This window comes from Sorghum bicolor, chromosome 4 (assembly GCF_000003195.3).
Source record: "Sorghum bicolor cultivar BTx623 chromosome 4, Sorghum_bicolor_NCBIv3, whole genome shotgun sequence".
NCBI classification, from domain to species: Eukaryota; Viridiplantae; Streptophyta; class Magnoliopsida; order Poales; family Poaceae; genus Sorghum; species Sorghum bicolor.
In genome coordinates, this window is record NC_012873.2 from 55,663,294 (window position 1) to 55,678,074 (window position 14,781).

The following is a 14,781-nucleotide window of genomic DNA, read 5'->3' on the forward strand; positions in this document are numbered from 1 at the left end:
AGTGCTTGTGCTGTTCATGAATAAATCAAGTCAATCATAAACCGGCTCGGCGTCGAACCGTCGATCGGCAGATGCAGATCCGAGAGAGAGGTTGCTTCGGATTCAAGCACTTGTGCAGACAGGGTAGGTACACTAGATATACATACATTCTCATCAAACGATTTCATTTCGTTACAAGAGTAAATGCGCATGATAATGATGTGTCGAGAAACGCTGCAAAGTTTAGCCAAGCTGGATGAAAAGCTGTTTGAAGGGGATTGATTCAACGGGCGAACTGCAAAGGTTACCCCATCTCATCAGCGATGTCATGTGAAATCTTGACAAGTTGTCGTCTCATTGTCCGTGTCCAGCGTTAGTACATGCTGAACCAAACCACTGGAACCTGCATCAGTGAAGCGGGTATGTTTAGTAGTGCAGCAGCCTACGGCCATCAACTGCGCCAACACTAGCTCTGACCACCACCGGTTTACGAATTTTCAAGCTGTAGATTCCCTACGTAGAAACCATGATGCTGGATACAGACACGGATTAGAATTCAGAGAACACCTTTCAAGGCTGAGGCCATCATCTGCAGGCATGGCATCCAGAGCTGCCCCAAGAAAGCTCCCCCACCAAACTCCACAGGACGGTAAACTACTACTGGTACTGTGCTACCACGCATTTGCATCATTGCCAACCCCAAACCAACCTTCCTGTGCTCCTCGCCTGCCTCCCCCTCCCCTCCATGCCTCCATGCATAAACCACGGCTGTCCCCATCTCTCTCTCTCTATCTCTCTCTCTCTCTCTCTCTCTGGGCCTCATGATTCTGTTGCAAAGGCTGCACTGATGCTCAATTATCTGTCTCGCTTTCTTTTGCAAATAGGACCACTCTGGCTGGACGGCTGTATCACTGACTTTCACACTACTGTGCATGGACCTGGACCCTCCTCCTCTGTCCTCTCTCTCTCTCATCCATAACGACATGGCACCTTTGCACCACGCTGCTGCCTACTAGTACCAGACTACCAGCAGTACCTCTTGAACCCACCTCGGTGGCCTAATCCCGGGCCCTGATGAGGCCGAGCTTTGCATTTGCAGGCACTGCAGTGGTTTGGTTTCTTGTTCCTGAGCAGTTGAGCGGCGCACACCAACTTGTTTTGCATCAGGTATTGTATTGTCTTCGGAGTTGCAGTCCTGTTCTTCCCTCGCCTGCTTTTAATCTTTTAATCTCCATGTGCGTAAGTTCAATCTACATTTTACAAATGCTTTGCATAGCTGTTCTAGTCCAACAATAAAGCAATAAATAACTCATTTCTTGTCACATGGTGGCTTGGCTTGCCGAGTGCTGATGCACACATTCTCTTCTCCTCCTTCCACCTTGCAGCAGTTCTTTGGCACGGCGTTGTTCTGTGCATCACATGCCATGTGAGTAGCTGACCACAGCTCACTCCAAGTGCAGCGGCAGCCCGGCAGCCCACTGCTGCTGGATCTCCCCGAGGTTCTTCCGCGATGGAGCAGACCTGCTGCTACTTCCCGCTGCGGTGGGAGAGCACGGGCGACCAGTGGTGGTACGCGTCGCCGATAGACTGGGCGGCGGCCGACGGCCACTACGACATCGTCCGCCAGCTGCTGCACCTCGACCCCAACCTGCTCATCAAGCTCACCTCCCTCCGCCGGATCCGCCGCCTCGAGGCGCTGTGGGACGACGACGCCCGCTTCGCCGACGCCGCCAGGAACCGCGCGTCCGTCGCGCGGAGCCTGCTGCTGGAGTGCGAGTGCAGGAACCCGAACCACCACCGCGCCGGAGGGGAGAACACGCTGCTCCGGGCCGGGTACGGCGGGTGGGTGCTCTACACGGCAGCGTCCGCCGGGGACGCGGCGTTCGTGCGGGAGCTGCTGGAGAGGGACCCGCTGCTCGTGTTCGGCGAGGGCGAGTACGGCGTCACGGACATGTTCTACGCGGCGGCCAGGGGCCGGAGCGCCGACGTGTTCAGGCTGCTGCTCGACCACGCCATGTCGCCGAGGTGCTCGACGGATTGCCGGAACGGCCAAGGCGGTGCTGGGCGTGGCTCCATGTTCCGGCTTGAGATGATGAGCCGGGCCGTCCACGCTGCGGCGAGAGGCGGGAGCGTGGAGATGCTCAGAGAGCTGCTCGAGGAGGGGCCGTCCAGCGTATCGACGTATCTCGACATCCGTGGATCCACCGTGCTGCATGCGGCCGCTGGGAGAGGCCAGCTGCAGGTGAGGCCATCCACATTTGCTATTGCTTGCATCACATCTTCTGCAAATGCTTTATTAGCTGTTCTTGCTGTAAGCCGGGATCCTTGTGCCAATGATTATTATCAGTAGTATGTATGTGCAAATGCAGTATTATGTGGATCAAGGACTCTTCTTTAAGATGTTTACATGCTTTTCGGATTCTGATTTGCTTCTGGTTCTTCATGTTAATGCTCAGTTTAGCAAGGATCTGCGTACAGGCTACAGAGGTTGCATTTCATTAAAAACTGTAGTTGATATTGGAAAAGAAATTGTTCATCTAGAAATGCTGAGCGTCACCTAAAATCACTTTGTTATTTCAGCAATTCCTTAAAGTTTTCTTTAGTGAACAGACACAATTCTACTAATACAGGAGCATCAACAAGTTTTATAGTTTATTAATGTGACAGTAATATAACTTCCAGATGGAGAATGTTCCTTGAGTGATTTCAATCTCTGTTATCGTAATCCTGCATAATAGTATAAGCTGGGGTGTCACTATATACTTGTTGGCCAGACTTTTCTATTTCATTTACTGAGAGTTATCAACTCGTACAGTTCATGGTCATAATGTGTAGGAAGTTTAGTTAGACATAAAAGCTAGCTTTCTTTCCAATCAATATGTCCCTTTCCAATAACTTAGAACAAAGTGAATATACTTTCTGCTGTTCCAGTTTAGCTCAAAAATATTCACCAGAAGATCCACAAACTTCTTGGTGATGCTATGCAGCCAAACTTTCTATCCACTTCCTGTTGTTGATAGGCAGACAACTTTGTTACTGTTTCTTGATGTTGCTATGCAACCATCTTTTTGCTACTTTCAGTTGTACCAAGGCCTTGTTTAGTTCCAAAATTTTTTGCAAAATCGACACTGTAGCATTTTCGTTTGTATTTGACAAAAATTATCCAATCATGGACTAACTAGGCTCAAAAGATTCGTCTCGTCAATTTCGACCAAACTGTGCAATTAGTTTTTATTTTTATCTATATTTAGTACTCCATGCATGCGTCTAAAGATTCGATGTGACGGAGAATCTGAAAAATTTTGCAAACTTTTTTGGAAACTAAACAAGGCCCAAATGAATTGGAAAGTAGAAGTTTCCTATTTTACACCTCATCTTCTAAACATACCTTATGCAGGTCGTCAAGTACCTTCTGGCCTCTTTCGACATCATCAATTTGACAGATAATCACGGGAACACAGCACTGCATGTAGCAGCCTATCGAGGGCACCAACCTGTTGTGGAAGTGTTGGTTGCTGCATCTCCATCAACCTTGTCAGCTGTCAACAATGCTGGTGACACATTTCTCCATTCGGCAGTTACAGGATTCAGGACCCCAGGATTCCGACGGCTTGACCGCCAATTGGAGCTGATGAGATACCTCATACGCGAAAGAACTGCAGATATCCAGAAGATCATCAATCTGAGAAACGATGCAGGCCTTACAGCCCTCCACCTGGCTGTGGTTGGCTGCGCACACCCAGATCTGGTTGAGCTATTGATGACTGCCCCGTCAATCGACCTGAATGCTGAAGACGCGAACGGCATGACTGCGCTGGCATTGCTAAAACAGCAGCTGCGTTCAGCAACATCCGACCGGCTCATCAGGCAGATAGTTTCTGCCGGAGGGGTCTTGAATTCCAGCATTCTGAGAACCCGATCAGCCATTGCTTCTCAGATTAAGATGCAGGGTGGGATTGCAAGCAGTCCCGGTACCACTTTCAAGGTATCAGATGCAGAGATATTCTTGTTCTCGGGTATGGGGGCAGTGGAGTCTCTAAGGCCAAGCTCGTGCTCCAGCAATGGGAAGGATGACCCTACTCATGCAGATGCAGATTGCGCCGAAAACCATGGATCATCAGAGAAGAGGCTGAGCTCTGCGAGCCGGGCCAAAGACCGTCTCAAGATGATGCTGAGGTGGCCTCGCCACAAGACACCCAAGAAATCAGAGGACAGCAGCCCGCTGGACTCGATCAAGAAGCTGAGCCAACACGAGGCTGAGACCCCTGCTCCACTAAGGCAGAAATTTACCAAGACAACGGCGCTCAACGGCAAGCGGACCCTAGCGGTGAAGAGCTCCACCCCAAGCTCCTCGTCCACCAAGAAGAAGCTCAACACAAAGCTCATACATGGCATCATGGAGGCCATGCCACAGCTGGCGCCGGCTACCGTGCGGTCCGGGTCGCCAACGGACATGCTTCGGAGGTCCTCCATATCATCCACACCTCAGCCGCTGGCGAAGCTGAAGGACATCTGCCTCGACGACGAGATCTCCATGGTGACGCCGTCCGTCGGCAAGCTGAAGGACATCGTCCTGGACAGTGACGACACCACGGAGGACCCCTCGTGCTCCAACTCGTCCATGGACGACGGTTGTGGCACCGGGACAGCGGAGAGCGCGGCCCGGAAGCACGGGTGCGGCAACGGGAGGCTGATCAACATCTGCTTTGGCGCACAGGGACTGACCGTGGAGGACTCGGCGAGCGGGCAGCAGACGAGCAAGATGTTCAAGCAGCAGTGCCTGAGGGTGTCCTGACTGACGGCATAATGCCACAGCGTGTATTGTATCATAGGATTCACGGCGTGGTGTGATTGGTTTGGTATCTCGCGTGCAGCTATGCGTGCTTGTTTTCTTGTTGTGCATGCTGCCTTGCATAACCAGGGGTGAACTGGTAATCCAATGAATTTGTGCTTGTGTTAACTGTGACGTTGACGAATTCATAGTCTTGTTTCTAAACTTCAGTGTCAGATCGTACATTCTTCAACGAATCACCGTTGATGAATCACGTCCTCGAATTTTACAGCCTACCAACTGCGACGGACAGGTCAACAACCCAACCTAGAGATTAAGGCCTTGTTTAGTTCCGAAAAAATTTCGAATTTCGCTACTGTAGCACTTTCGTTTTTATTTAACAAATATTGTCCAATCATGAACTAACTAGGATCAAAAGATTTGTCTCGCGATTTACAGACAAACTGTGTAATAGTTTTTGTTTTCGTCTATATTTAATGCTTCATACATGTGCCGTAAGATTCGATGTGATGGAGAATCTTGAAAACTTTTTAGATTTCGAGATGAACTAAATAACTAAACTCGAAAAGGTGATGCCATTTCTCACTTGCACGTTGATTCAATCAGAGCACTGGCGTCCTGCGACTTTGTTGAGATGAGAAATTTTTTTGATTTGGCTACGGTAGAACTTTCATTTATTTATGCCCAATATTATTTAATTAGAGATTAAATAAAATAAAAAAATTCGTCTCGTGATTTATAAGAAAACTGTATAATTAATTTTTATTTTCGTCAATATTTAATACTTGATGCATGTGCCGCAAGATTCGATGTGACAGAGAATCTTAAAAACTTTTTAAATTTTGATGGAACTAAAAAGGCCCTGATTGTTGTGAGGGCACTCTCAATGCAAGACTCTATCACAGAGTCCAAGACAATTAATTACATATTATTTATGGTATTTTGCTGATGTGGCACCGTATTTATTTAAAGAAAGAGGTAGAAAAAATAAGACTCCAAGTCTTATCCAAGTCCACATTGTTCGAGGTAATAAATAACTTTAGACTCACTGTGAGGGCCCTGAGAGCACTCACAATACAGACTCTATCATAGAGTCTAAAGTTATTTATTACCTCGAATAATATGGACTTGGAGTCTAAATAAGACTTGGAGTCTTATTTTTTTCTACTTCTTTCTTCAATAAATATGCTGCCACATCAGCAAAATACTATAAATAATATGTAATTAATTGTTTTGGACTCTGTGATAGAGTCTTGCATTGTGAGTGCCCTAACACGACTGTTCACTAAGAGTAGCGTCGAAAGGACTAACTGCTAATTACTAACACTAATTGAGGCGTCCCTTCGATGGAAGGTGCCGCTTCAAAACACTGATGAACAAATGTCACACGGAAGACACTGATTGCGCAAGAAATGGTAATTACAGAGAAGACTGGACGTGCATCTGCAAAACAATTTCTCTTGTAAATGCTGAGCAAGAGCAGTTCTTTTCGCTCGTGCTCAACAAACAGCTAGCACTTCCTTCACTACATCAAAATTCGGATTTACAGCAGGAAGCAACTAGCCCAACTGCTACACAATCTAAAACAGAGAAAAAGATGAGAAAACAGGCTATATGAGCCGCTGAGCAAACCGGCTTGAAATGGAGGTTGCAGCAAATAATGAGCAATTTGAACTCCACTAGTTCGGTGGCATCATTCAAGCCGTTTTGGAACGGTGGCTGAAAAAACATCCTCTAGGCACATCAATACGTTCATTTGACCAACTCGACCTCCTGTGCGCCTCCTCGAAGCAAATGACCACTCATTTACCAATCATGCAAAGATTACCTTCATCCTTCCCAAGCATATTTTAACAAACCAGTAGCAGCAATATGGAGGAGGGCTTTCACCACCAGTTCAGAACCAATTGAGCATCCAACACGCGCTGCTGTCCAGCCATTGTGCCACACATGATGGCCCACAAGAGGCGATCACTTTGTTGGATCACTAGTTTGGCACCAGCCTCTAGCCCTTGACAGGGCATGGCAAAACACAGCACCATCAGTTGATCTCTCCTTCCTCTGGTTCTTTAATGCTGGGAACACTGCTCGGTTCTTCATCATCTTCCTCATCATCGGCCTTTATGAACAGTCCAAGTTGCTCCAAAGGATTGACAGATCCTGGATGATAGCCGGCCATGCCATCTTGAGAGCGCTCTGGACTAGTCTCATCAACAGAGCTTACAATATGTTCTGTTGTGGCTGTCCCAAGCATTTCCAAATCCTTGATATGGAGGTTATCATTAATTTCTACAGTTCTCTCCATCTGCATAGAGGATGTATATTTTCTTATATAGCAACAAAAAAAAAGAGAAACAGCTACTGCTGGTGGTTGAGGTCTACACTTGCCTCTTGTAGGGCCTGACGAGCCTTCTCCCTCTCAAAATCCCGTTTACGCTTAGCTTCCGCTTCAGCTTCGGCTCTACGAGCCTCCATGGCTGCATTACCCTCAGCCAACAAACGTGCTTTCTCTGCATATCCACAAATAAGGAGAAAACACCCTAGTGAGAGAGAGAGAGAGAGAGCAACTAGCAGCGAACAAGACAGGTGAGGGCACACTTTTTACCTTCCTTCTGGAGCTTTTCCAGTTCCTCCTGTTTGTCTCCACCCTGAGCTCAGAAGGCCAGGAATGAGTCACATTATGACCTCATATATAGAATCAATGGAGACTAAACAGAACAAAGTCCTATACCTGACTAAGAATGCCGCGAGCTTTGACAATCACATCAGCATAACGGCTCCTCAAAAGGGCGGCACGCAATAGCCTGTCCGGTGAGACTTGTGAATCGGGTTTTGAGTTTTCCCCTAAATGTTTCATTGGGAAAGGATCAGACGATCCGATCAGCTTAGTGCACTGAGACCGGTCAACGGCCTCATACGTACCAGCCTACAAATTCATGCTTACCCCCTGGTGCAGGTTTTGACTCACTGTCCTCCCCATGGAGTCCCACAATATCAGCAGGACCTGTAGTTTAACCAGTTAGCCGACTATTAGAGATTATGCAAATATAGTTTGTAACGTAACTAAATAAAGATTGGAAGTAAGCCATACGGTTGGCATCGGCTGGGCTAATAACATCACTCTTTTCTTGCTCCACCAGCTGGTCAGGTTTCTTAGTCCCCTAAATTTTGGAACAACAATTATTCAGTACAGATCAGTCAACTAAATTGGAAGGGAATCCACATTGTTGCCACAAGAAAATTACACCACAATATAGAGGTTGAAGGTGACCAGAATACTGAACAACACAAACATCAGATTGCCAAGAAAAATTTAGTACAGTTTTGCAGAATAGGGCATTATCAGACAATGGCTGCATTAAGGCAAGAGGTAACTTGTTACACATCATAACTAAGCTATTTGCTAAAGACCACAAATCTTTCAGGGACAGCAGCACAGGATAGTCACCCTCCCAAGCAACTACGGGAGCTAGTAGGCATTAGAATAATTAGAAAGGTATTTCCTGGTTTCAGGATGGAACGTTTGCAAATACTTGTGCCCACTAATAATAGAACAAAAGGGCATTATGATATTTTGGTAATGGGTGTCAAGTATTTGAAGACTGAGGTAAGTATGACAGGTCTGCATACATGAGACTGGTCAATACACTCACCAGAATGATACAAACAAAAGTGATACTTTGGAAATCGATAGTCTACAAAGCACAACTTTGAGTAACATTAAATATAGCAAAATGGCACTTTAATGTTACAATATTTCAAGACAAATCTACTCATGCTCAGATCATTTTAGACATCCAAATCCAAATTCAAGGCAAAAAGTAATTTGTAACTGTTCAGGTTGTTTATTTGGACAACCCCTACAAACAACACTTATTCGTAATTATAACTGGATGGAGTAATATATTTCAACTAGAAAGCACTTGGCAGCAAATAGCCCATAATCCATTCACTAATACAAAAATAAAATTTACAGGTTTGTATTATTTCTGAAGCACACAATACTAAAACACTTAGTACCTTCGCAAGCTTTCCAGGGCTGCCAACTTTTTCTGATTCACTTTCAGAGTCACTGCCAGAGTCGGAATCTGCATTACCGACAACATTGTAAACATGTTGGACTTTCAACATCTAAAAACAGGAAAAGTTTCAGGAGAATTATACTATTAAGGTTATGTATAATACACAAGCAATCAATAGTTCGGATGAGCTTACTACAGTTTAGTCTGCTAGAAACTATAGTAGGAGTTATGTAGCATTGATGACCTGCATCAACTTCATTGAAATTTAACGCCCAACTCAAATATCTACAAGATCATGCTAAACAATTACTAAAATGGAAAACATGATATTCGTGGCATTTATAGAGTACCATGTTTGCTCCTCTACTTTTAGTTCCTTGCCAAATTTGTAAGTCAATTGCCCAGACCCCAGAGTTCAACTAATATAGAAATATGATACCAACAAAAGGACGTGAAGAGATAATATCCATGTTCTCAAAGAATTTACAATACAAAACTGGGAAGAAAAGCAGCACTTTCTTTACACAAGAATGTCTATAATTATTATAGAAACAAATGCAGATAAACACCATGAGACACAGACCGCTAGAAGATGATTCAGAGTCGCTGCTGGAACTACTTGGACTACCGCACTTGCTACTCCTGATTTGTGCATCTTTGTCTAACATGATAGGGGAGGCATTGCCACAGATATCCACATCCTCCTCGATAGGCTCACCACCTGCAATGCAAACCAAAAATTGACTACTGCACAGAAGGCGTGTAATTTAAATCTATTGGAAATTTCGAGCTAGAAGAAAATAAACCTTTGCAAGGATTTGTAGATGAGTGGCTAAGGCCAGATACATTCACAGCTTCATTCTCAGAAGGCTCAGATTTCACCTGCTGGCTCTGCTCTCTCTCTTGCAAATACTTGTCGACATGTTTCTTCAGCTCAAATAGCATGTCATCACTGACAGCTTGGATGTCAATCTCTATCTCTCCATCACCAGGCATATCTGTATTGCTGTCGATGCATTGTTGCAGCAGTTCAAAGATGTGGGGAGGTAACTCATCAGATATAGAAGCCAAGGAGTTCCCAAAGGCTTCTCTCTCTTCAGCTGTCATCTTTGGTTTTTCAGGCTCTGTCTGCCGTACACCTTCCGTTGACACATCACTGCGGTCCACAGGAGGTGTCTTCCTCCTCTTCGAGTCAGCCCTGTCAACCTCAACATGTTTCTCAGTGGCAGCAGAAGCCAGCTTCTTCTCAATTGGCCTCCATCGACTCTCAAACATCTTGTTCAGCTGGATGGCCATGTCATGCACAGCATGCCCCTTGGGATTATAAGCCATAGCATTGTTAAAGGTCAGCCTGACATCAGCAGCAAAATCTGATGGACTTGTGTATGAGCCAGATTCAAGCTTCTTCTGGACAGTTCCAAGATCCATTGGGGTCTTGACAATATCAAAATAATCAGGAATTTGCAGCTTGTCTACATCAACTGGAACATTGAATATATGACTATATTTCTGAGTCATAAGCTTCTTCAAAATAGCTTCACACTGCTTAAACACTGCAGCTTCAGATAACACCGTAGTAGGTTCAGGTCGAGGTTTTGTAGGCAAGAAACGTCCCTTTGCACCACGGATAACATTGGTCACACCACGCTGAGACTTCTGTGGCTTCTTGGCTCGAGGGGCAGCTGAGGATGACAAGGCAGGTGCCCGACTGAGAGGAACGGGGGCTGCAAACTCTGGTTTCTTGAGGAGATCCCGCACAGAATCAAGCTCTGCCCGGAATCTCTTCCGAAGATACCGCCGTTCAGATGACGACATCTTAGACGGCACAAAGATCTCCCGCTTCACATCAAAGCCATCGCTGTTCAGGCTGATGCACTTGCGCTTTGGTGCCCAAGAGTCCTCCGAATCGACACGAACAGGACTACCAGCTGCGACTTCCGACTCGCCAACAGTCTCTGTGTAACCACGGGATGTGGCTGCCGCCACGCCCCTGAAAGCCATTTCCTCATACCCCCGTTTTATTGGCCTGTGCTGCCCAAACTCCATTAAGACCGTCGGTGTCATGTGCCCAGGCGCCAGCGGGTCACAGATCTGTACAGCATTTACAACCATTTTCAGTGGCACGCACCAAATTCAAGCTACACAGGCAACAGAAAAATAGCATGTAAAGACAACAATTCACAACATCCTCTCCAAAACCCTAATCCAAAATGGGAACCTTAACCCCAACACGAACCACCAACCTCGCACGAATCCAACAGCACAGCCATCAAATCCTCCAATTCGGGCCCGAATCAGACACCTCCCCGCACCAATCGAAGAAACCCCAAAAATCCGAAGCTAGTCCCAAATTCGAAACAAAAGGGGGGTGCGAGGCCGGACCTGGTAACGCTGGATCTGAAGCAGCTGCAACCCCACGGTCGGGATCCGGGAGCGAGGCAACGGCGTCCACGCGCGGGCTCGCCGGGGAGCTGGATCCGCTCGGGAGCGGGACGGATCTGGGAGCGCGCGGTGGCCGCCCGGTCGCGCCTCGCCTTATCCTCTTTTTTTTATTTTTCGCCTTCGCCGCTCGAGTCGAGTCGTCTCCGTGCTGCAGCTTGCTTATCCTTTTTTTTTTCCTTCTCCAGGCGACCGAACCCGAACCCGCTACTGCTTTGCGCACGAGAGGTGAGACCCGAACTAGGAGTAGAAGCGATGCGACTGTGACGCGCAGGGTGGCGAGCGCGGTCGGGGTGCGTATTTATAGGCCTAGGCTGGGCGCCGAGGCGGTGCAAGCCGGATCCGGGCCGTCGGCTGGCGGGGATCGGACGGACCAGGCAACAGATCGGCGAGTGGGCCAGCGGTGAACGGGTGGGGCACGACGTGACGTGGAGGCGGGGGGCGCTTTGACTTTCTTCGAGACAGTTTCCAGGCGGACGCGGGGTTGTCGGCCAATGGATCAATGACTGGTGGGTCAGAGATGTGAACAGGGTCCACATGTCATGGATGGTGTGTATGGCAGAGACGAGTACGCGTTGGAAGCGGCCGTCTTTTGTCGAGCACGCGGGATCTGGGTACGGTTTGGGCGCGGAGTGACTTGGTGAGGAAGGATACGTGACGCGTGGAAGCAGGTGCGTGCCAAGGGTGGGTCCCCCGCTGAGGTGTCGGGAGGGAGCACGTAACGGGTTGGATTTCGGGTCCAGGTACATCTTGAAGCTAGTAACGGGGTTGGCGTTGGGCCGGGTCTCGTAGCTTCTGTAGCAGTAGTGATAGGCCCAGATTTTCTATGGGCCAAAACTTTTTATTTCCGGACTTCTAAGTTTTCAATCCGTAACAAAAACTAGCCCGTACGGTGAGGAGTTGGGCTTTATTGGGCCGTATTTGTGATCTAGAGTTCCGCACCTCTGCCCTAAAATACACACATGGCATGTTGTAGCCTACGACTCTTTATATTATTATTCGTCTTATAATTCAACTTCTGCTCAAAATAATAAAAAAAATCTTATGATTCAGACTTCTGTGGAGAGCTTGCTTCAGCTGCAGTTGTAACTCCTAATGTAAAGTACCAAAACTAAACGCAATGGCAAAATTAAGGATTTTATGTTGGGGTATTTATAAAATGTAAAGTGGTGTTAACATTTTTTTATAGCTATACATAAAATTTACTATTTAGCATGTATACCACCTATTTGTAAATGATTTGGCCTAATATTGATTCTAGTATAGTTTGGCTTCTAAGAGCATCTAAAAGAGTTCCAAAACCATTCTCAATCTAGATTTTTTAGCAAGATTGAAAAAAACTGCTCTCCAGCAACTCCAAATAAGGATATATACCTGTGTATCGATCGCGCCAATCGAAGATATAAGGATATGAGAAAGAGTAAGAAGTAGGATAAAGTTCCAAATACAAATGTACAAGAGAGAACTTGAAGTATAAAAGTGGTTATGGTGATTTAGAAACAGTTTAAGATTTTTGATGTAAAAATACTTTTTTGTCGTTTTGGCAGAGAGAGAAGGAAGAGAGTGAAATCCAATGAACACTGGCGCTACAACAATGAACATGGCAGTGGGAGCCAGAGCTACTAGGATCTCGGGACCTAAATCTCTTGTGCAATTTGGCTCTCTATCTAATTTTGTGCAGCATATAGACATCAAAGACGAGGACACATTTGATTCAAGGAAAAGAGGATGATGAGCGTAAGAGCATCTCCAACAACTTGGTATTTCAATATGCTATCCTACCAAATTTGCTAAAAGCATAAAAATCCTCCTCCAACAACTCCTTATCTCAACTTGCTAAATTTCCCAAGTTGCTATCCAGAGGTTTCTACTGCCGAGATTTCTCAAGTTGTTATCCCAAGTTGCTATCCCGAGCACAACTTGTTGGAGACACATATTCTTTTACCAAGTGAGCGGGTCCCATCTGTCATCCTCTATTTTTACCAAGTGAGAATAGCAATTTATTGGAGACACATCCTTTTTTCTTTTGCTAGACAAATTAGCAACTTGCTATAACTCTAGATTTGACAAGTGAATTTTACCAAGTTGTTGGAGATGCTCTAAGGCTCCTCAAATTATTCAATTCGTTCATTTTTTTAATTCATGAAAAAAGGCAGGATGAAGAAGTTCTGGCCATCGCTGCACTCTACGAGGCAAGTTAAAATTTTGAGGAGTCAATTTTCATAAGAAAATAGACGAAAAGAAAAGGCTGAAAAACCTTTTTTTTCCTCCTTCAGGCTCCAAGTTAATGTACAGAAGAAAAGAAAGGTGTGATGCCCGAGGGCCTAGGCACGAGAGGGCTTAAGCCCATTATACAAATCCCTAGGTCTATAGTTCATTAGGCATTAGCAATCAATGAGAAGAGAGACATAATTGATTAACCGGCTCAAGAAGACAACATCGACCTTTCTTTCCTACCTTTTCTTTTTCCACGGTCCTCAGACAGAGAAGCAGGCGAGAAGCCACGCCACACTCTAATCATGACTAGCGAGTTCGTGACGCGGCGACGTACATACATGAGATCAGCGCGCCGCGTCGCCGCAGAGAGTTGGACGCTGGCGACGTATGACGGCGGCGACCATGTAGGGCTCCACAATGTCGATATCCTAGTTCTTACCTTCTTGCAAATATGAGCGCTGATCAATTATTTTAGTTCATGTCAAACCTTGGGTATTTTTTCCTTGTTCATTTTTAATCCAAATTTACTATCTGTATAGTATTGTTTTTTTAGTCCACATTGTTCCTTGATAATTATCAGATATGTCAAATAAAAAATACTTCCTCCATACCTATAGAGAAAGTCGTTTAGGACAACGACAAAGCCTTAAAAGCCTAACTTTGACTTCTTATTTTTATAAAAAAATTTACCAAAAAGTGGTGTATGTATATTTTTATATGAAAATAATTTGCAAGACAAATTTATTCTTATAGTTTTCATATTTTCAAACTCAACAATTTAAAAGTTATTTACAATTTATATTCTCAATGTTTGACCTAAAATTTGTCTAAAACAAATTTCTTTATATTTAGGTATGGAGGAAAAATATTGTTGTATTTGCTTTCATTTTGCAAGTAAACTTTAGAGGGACCGTCACCACAAGTTTGTCGGAGGGCCCCAAGACGGGTACTTAACTGAATAATACCCAAAACCTTTTTCCTAAGGAAACGCCGGAGTCAAATTCGGCAAAAGGGTGACTTGAGCTACTGCTAGCTGCCAGACCATTGACGGCGGAGATCGGTTCCGCTATTTATTCATACAAAACTCACAGAAAGCCGCCTAATTGACATTTTGTACCATAAAAATTGAGGCAAATATTCAGACATCATAGGCATGTCGTCGTTATGTGGCCTTTCTCGTGGTGTCATTGAGGCAGCTCTTCACTGTATTTCTGACATCAGTCTGATAACTTTGCATTTGCTTGCTCCAAGAATATAACTGCTTGTTACTATGATACAGTAGATTGCTAATCTATTTTATGTGTATACCAAATTACTCCGTCTATTTTTTAA

General features: G+C 45.4%; 2 protein-coding genes across 5 annotated transcripts; one reads left to right on the plus strand and one right to left on the minus strand.

The window, feature by feature from the left end:
- LOC8056490 (ankyrin repeat domain-containing protein 50) lies at nucleotides 778-4,975 on the plus strand. Of its 2 annotated transcripts, none has more exons than XM_002452358.2 (3): nucleotides 778-1,146; nucleotides 1,365-2,221; nucleotides 3,377-4,975. In XM_002452358.2, the coding sequence occupies exons 2-3, from the start codon at nucleotides 1,490-1,492 to the stop codon at nucleotides 4,772-4,774; spliced, it is 2,130 nt and encodes a 709-aa protein (XP_002452403.1). In that variant the 5' UTR covers nucleotides 778-1,146; nucleotides 1,365-1,489; the 3' UTR covers nucleotides 4,775-4,975. The 2 variants fall into 2 exon arrangements, with proteins under 2 accessions (XP_002452403.1, XP_021315935.1); XM_021460260.1 differs by having other exon boundaries at nucleotides 1,368-2,221.
- Nucleotides 6,151-11,501, minus strand: LOC8072149 (transcription factor GTE8). 3 transcript variants are annotated; one of them, XM_002454087.2, is made up of 10 exons: nucleotides 11,176-11,501; nucleotides 9,600-10,884; nucleotides 9,377-9,514; nucleotides 8,792-8,859; nucleotides 7,863-7,932; nucleotides 7,716-7,775; nucleotides 7,503-7,615; nucleotides 7,377-7,419; nucleotides 7,160-7,281; nucleotides 6,151-7,076 (listed from the first exon to the last, which is right to left on the minus strand). In XM_002454087.2, exons 2-10 carry the CDS (start codon nucleotides 10,855-10,857, stop codon nucleotides 6,813-6,815), a joined length of 2,136 nt encoding a protein of 711 aa, XP_002454132.1. In that variant the 5' UTR covers nucleotides 10,858-10,884; nucleotides 11,176-11,501; the 3' UTR covers nucleotides 6,151-6,812. The 3 variants fall into 3 exon arrangements, with proteins under 3 accessions (XP_002454132.1, XP_021314437.1, XP_021314438.1); XM_021458762.1 differs by having other exon boundaries at nucleotides 9,600-10,931; XM_021458763.1 differs by lacking the exon at nucleotides 11,176-11,501 and adding an exon at nucleotides 11,037-11,165 and having other exon boundaries at nucleotides 9,600-10,931.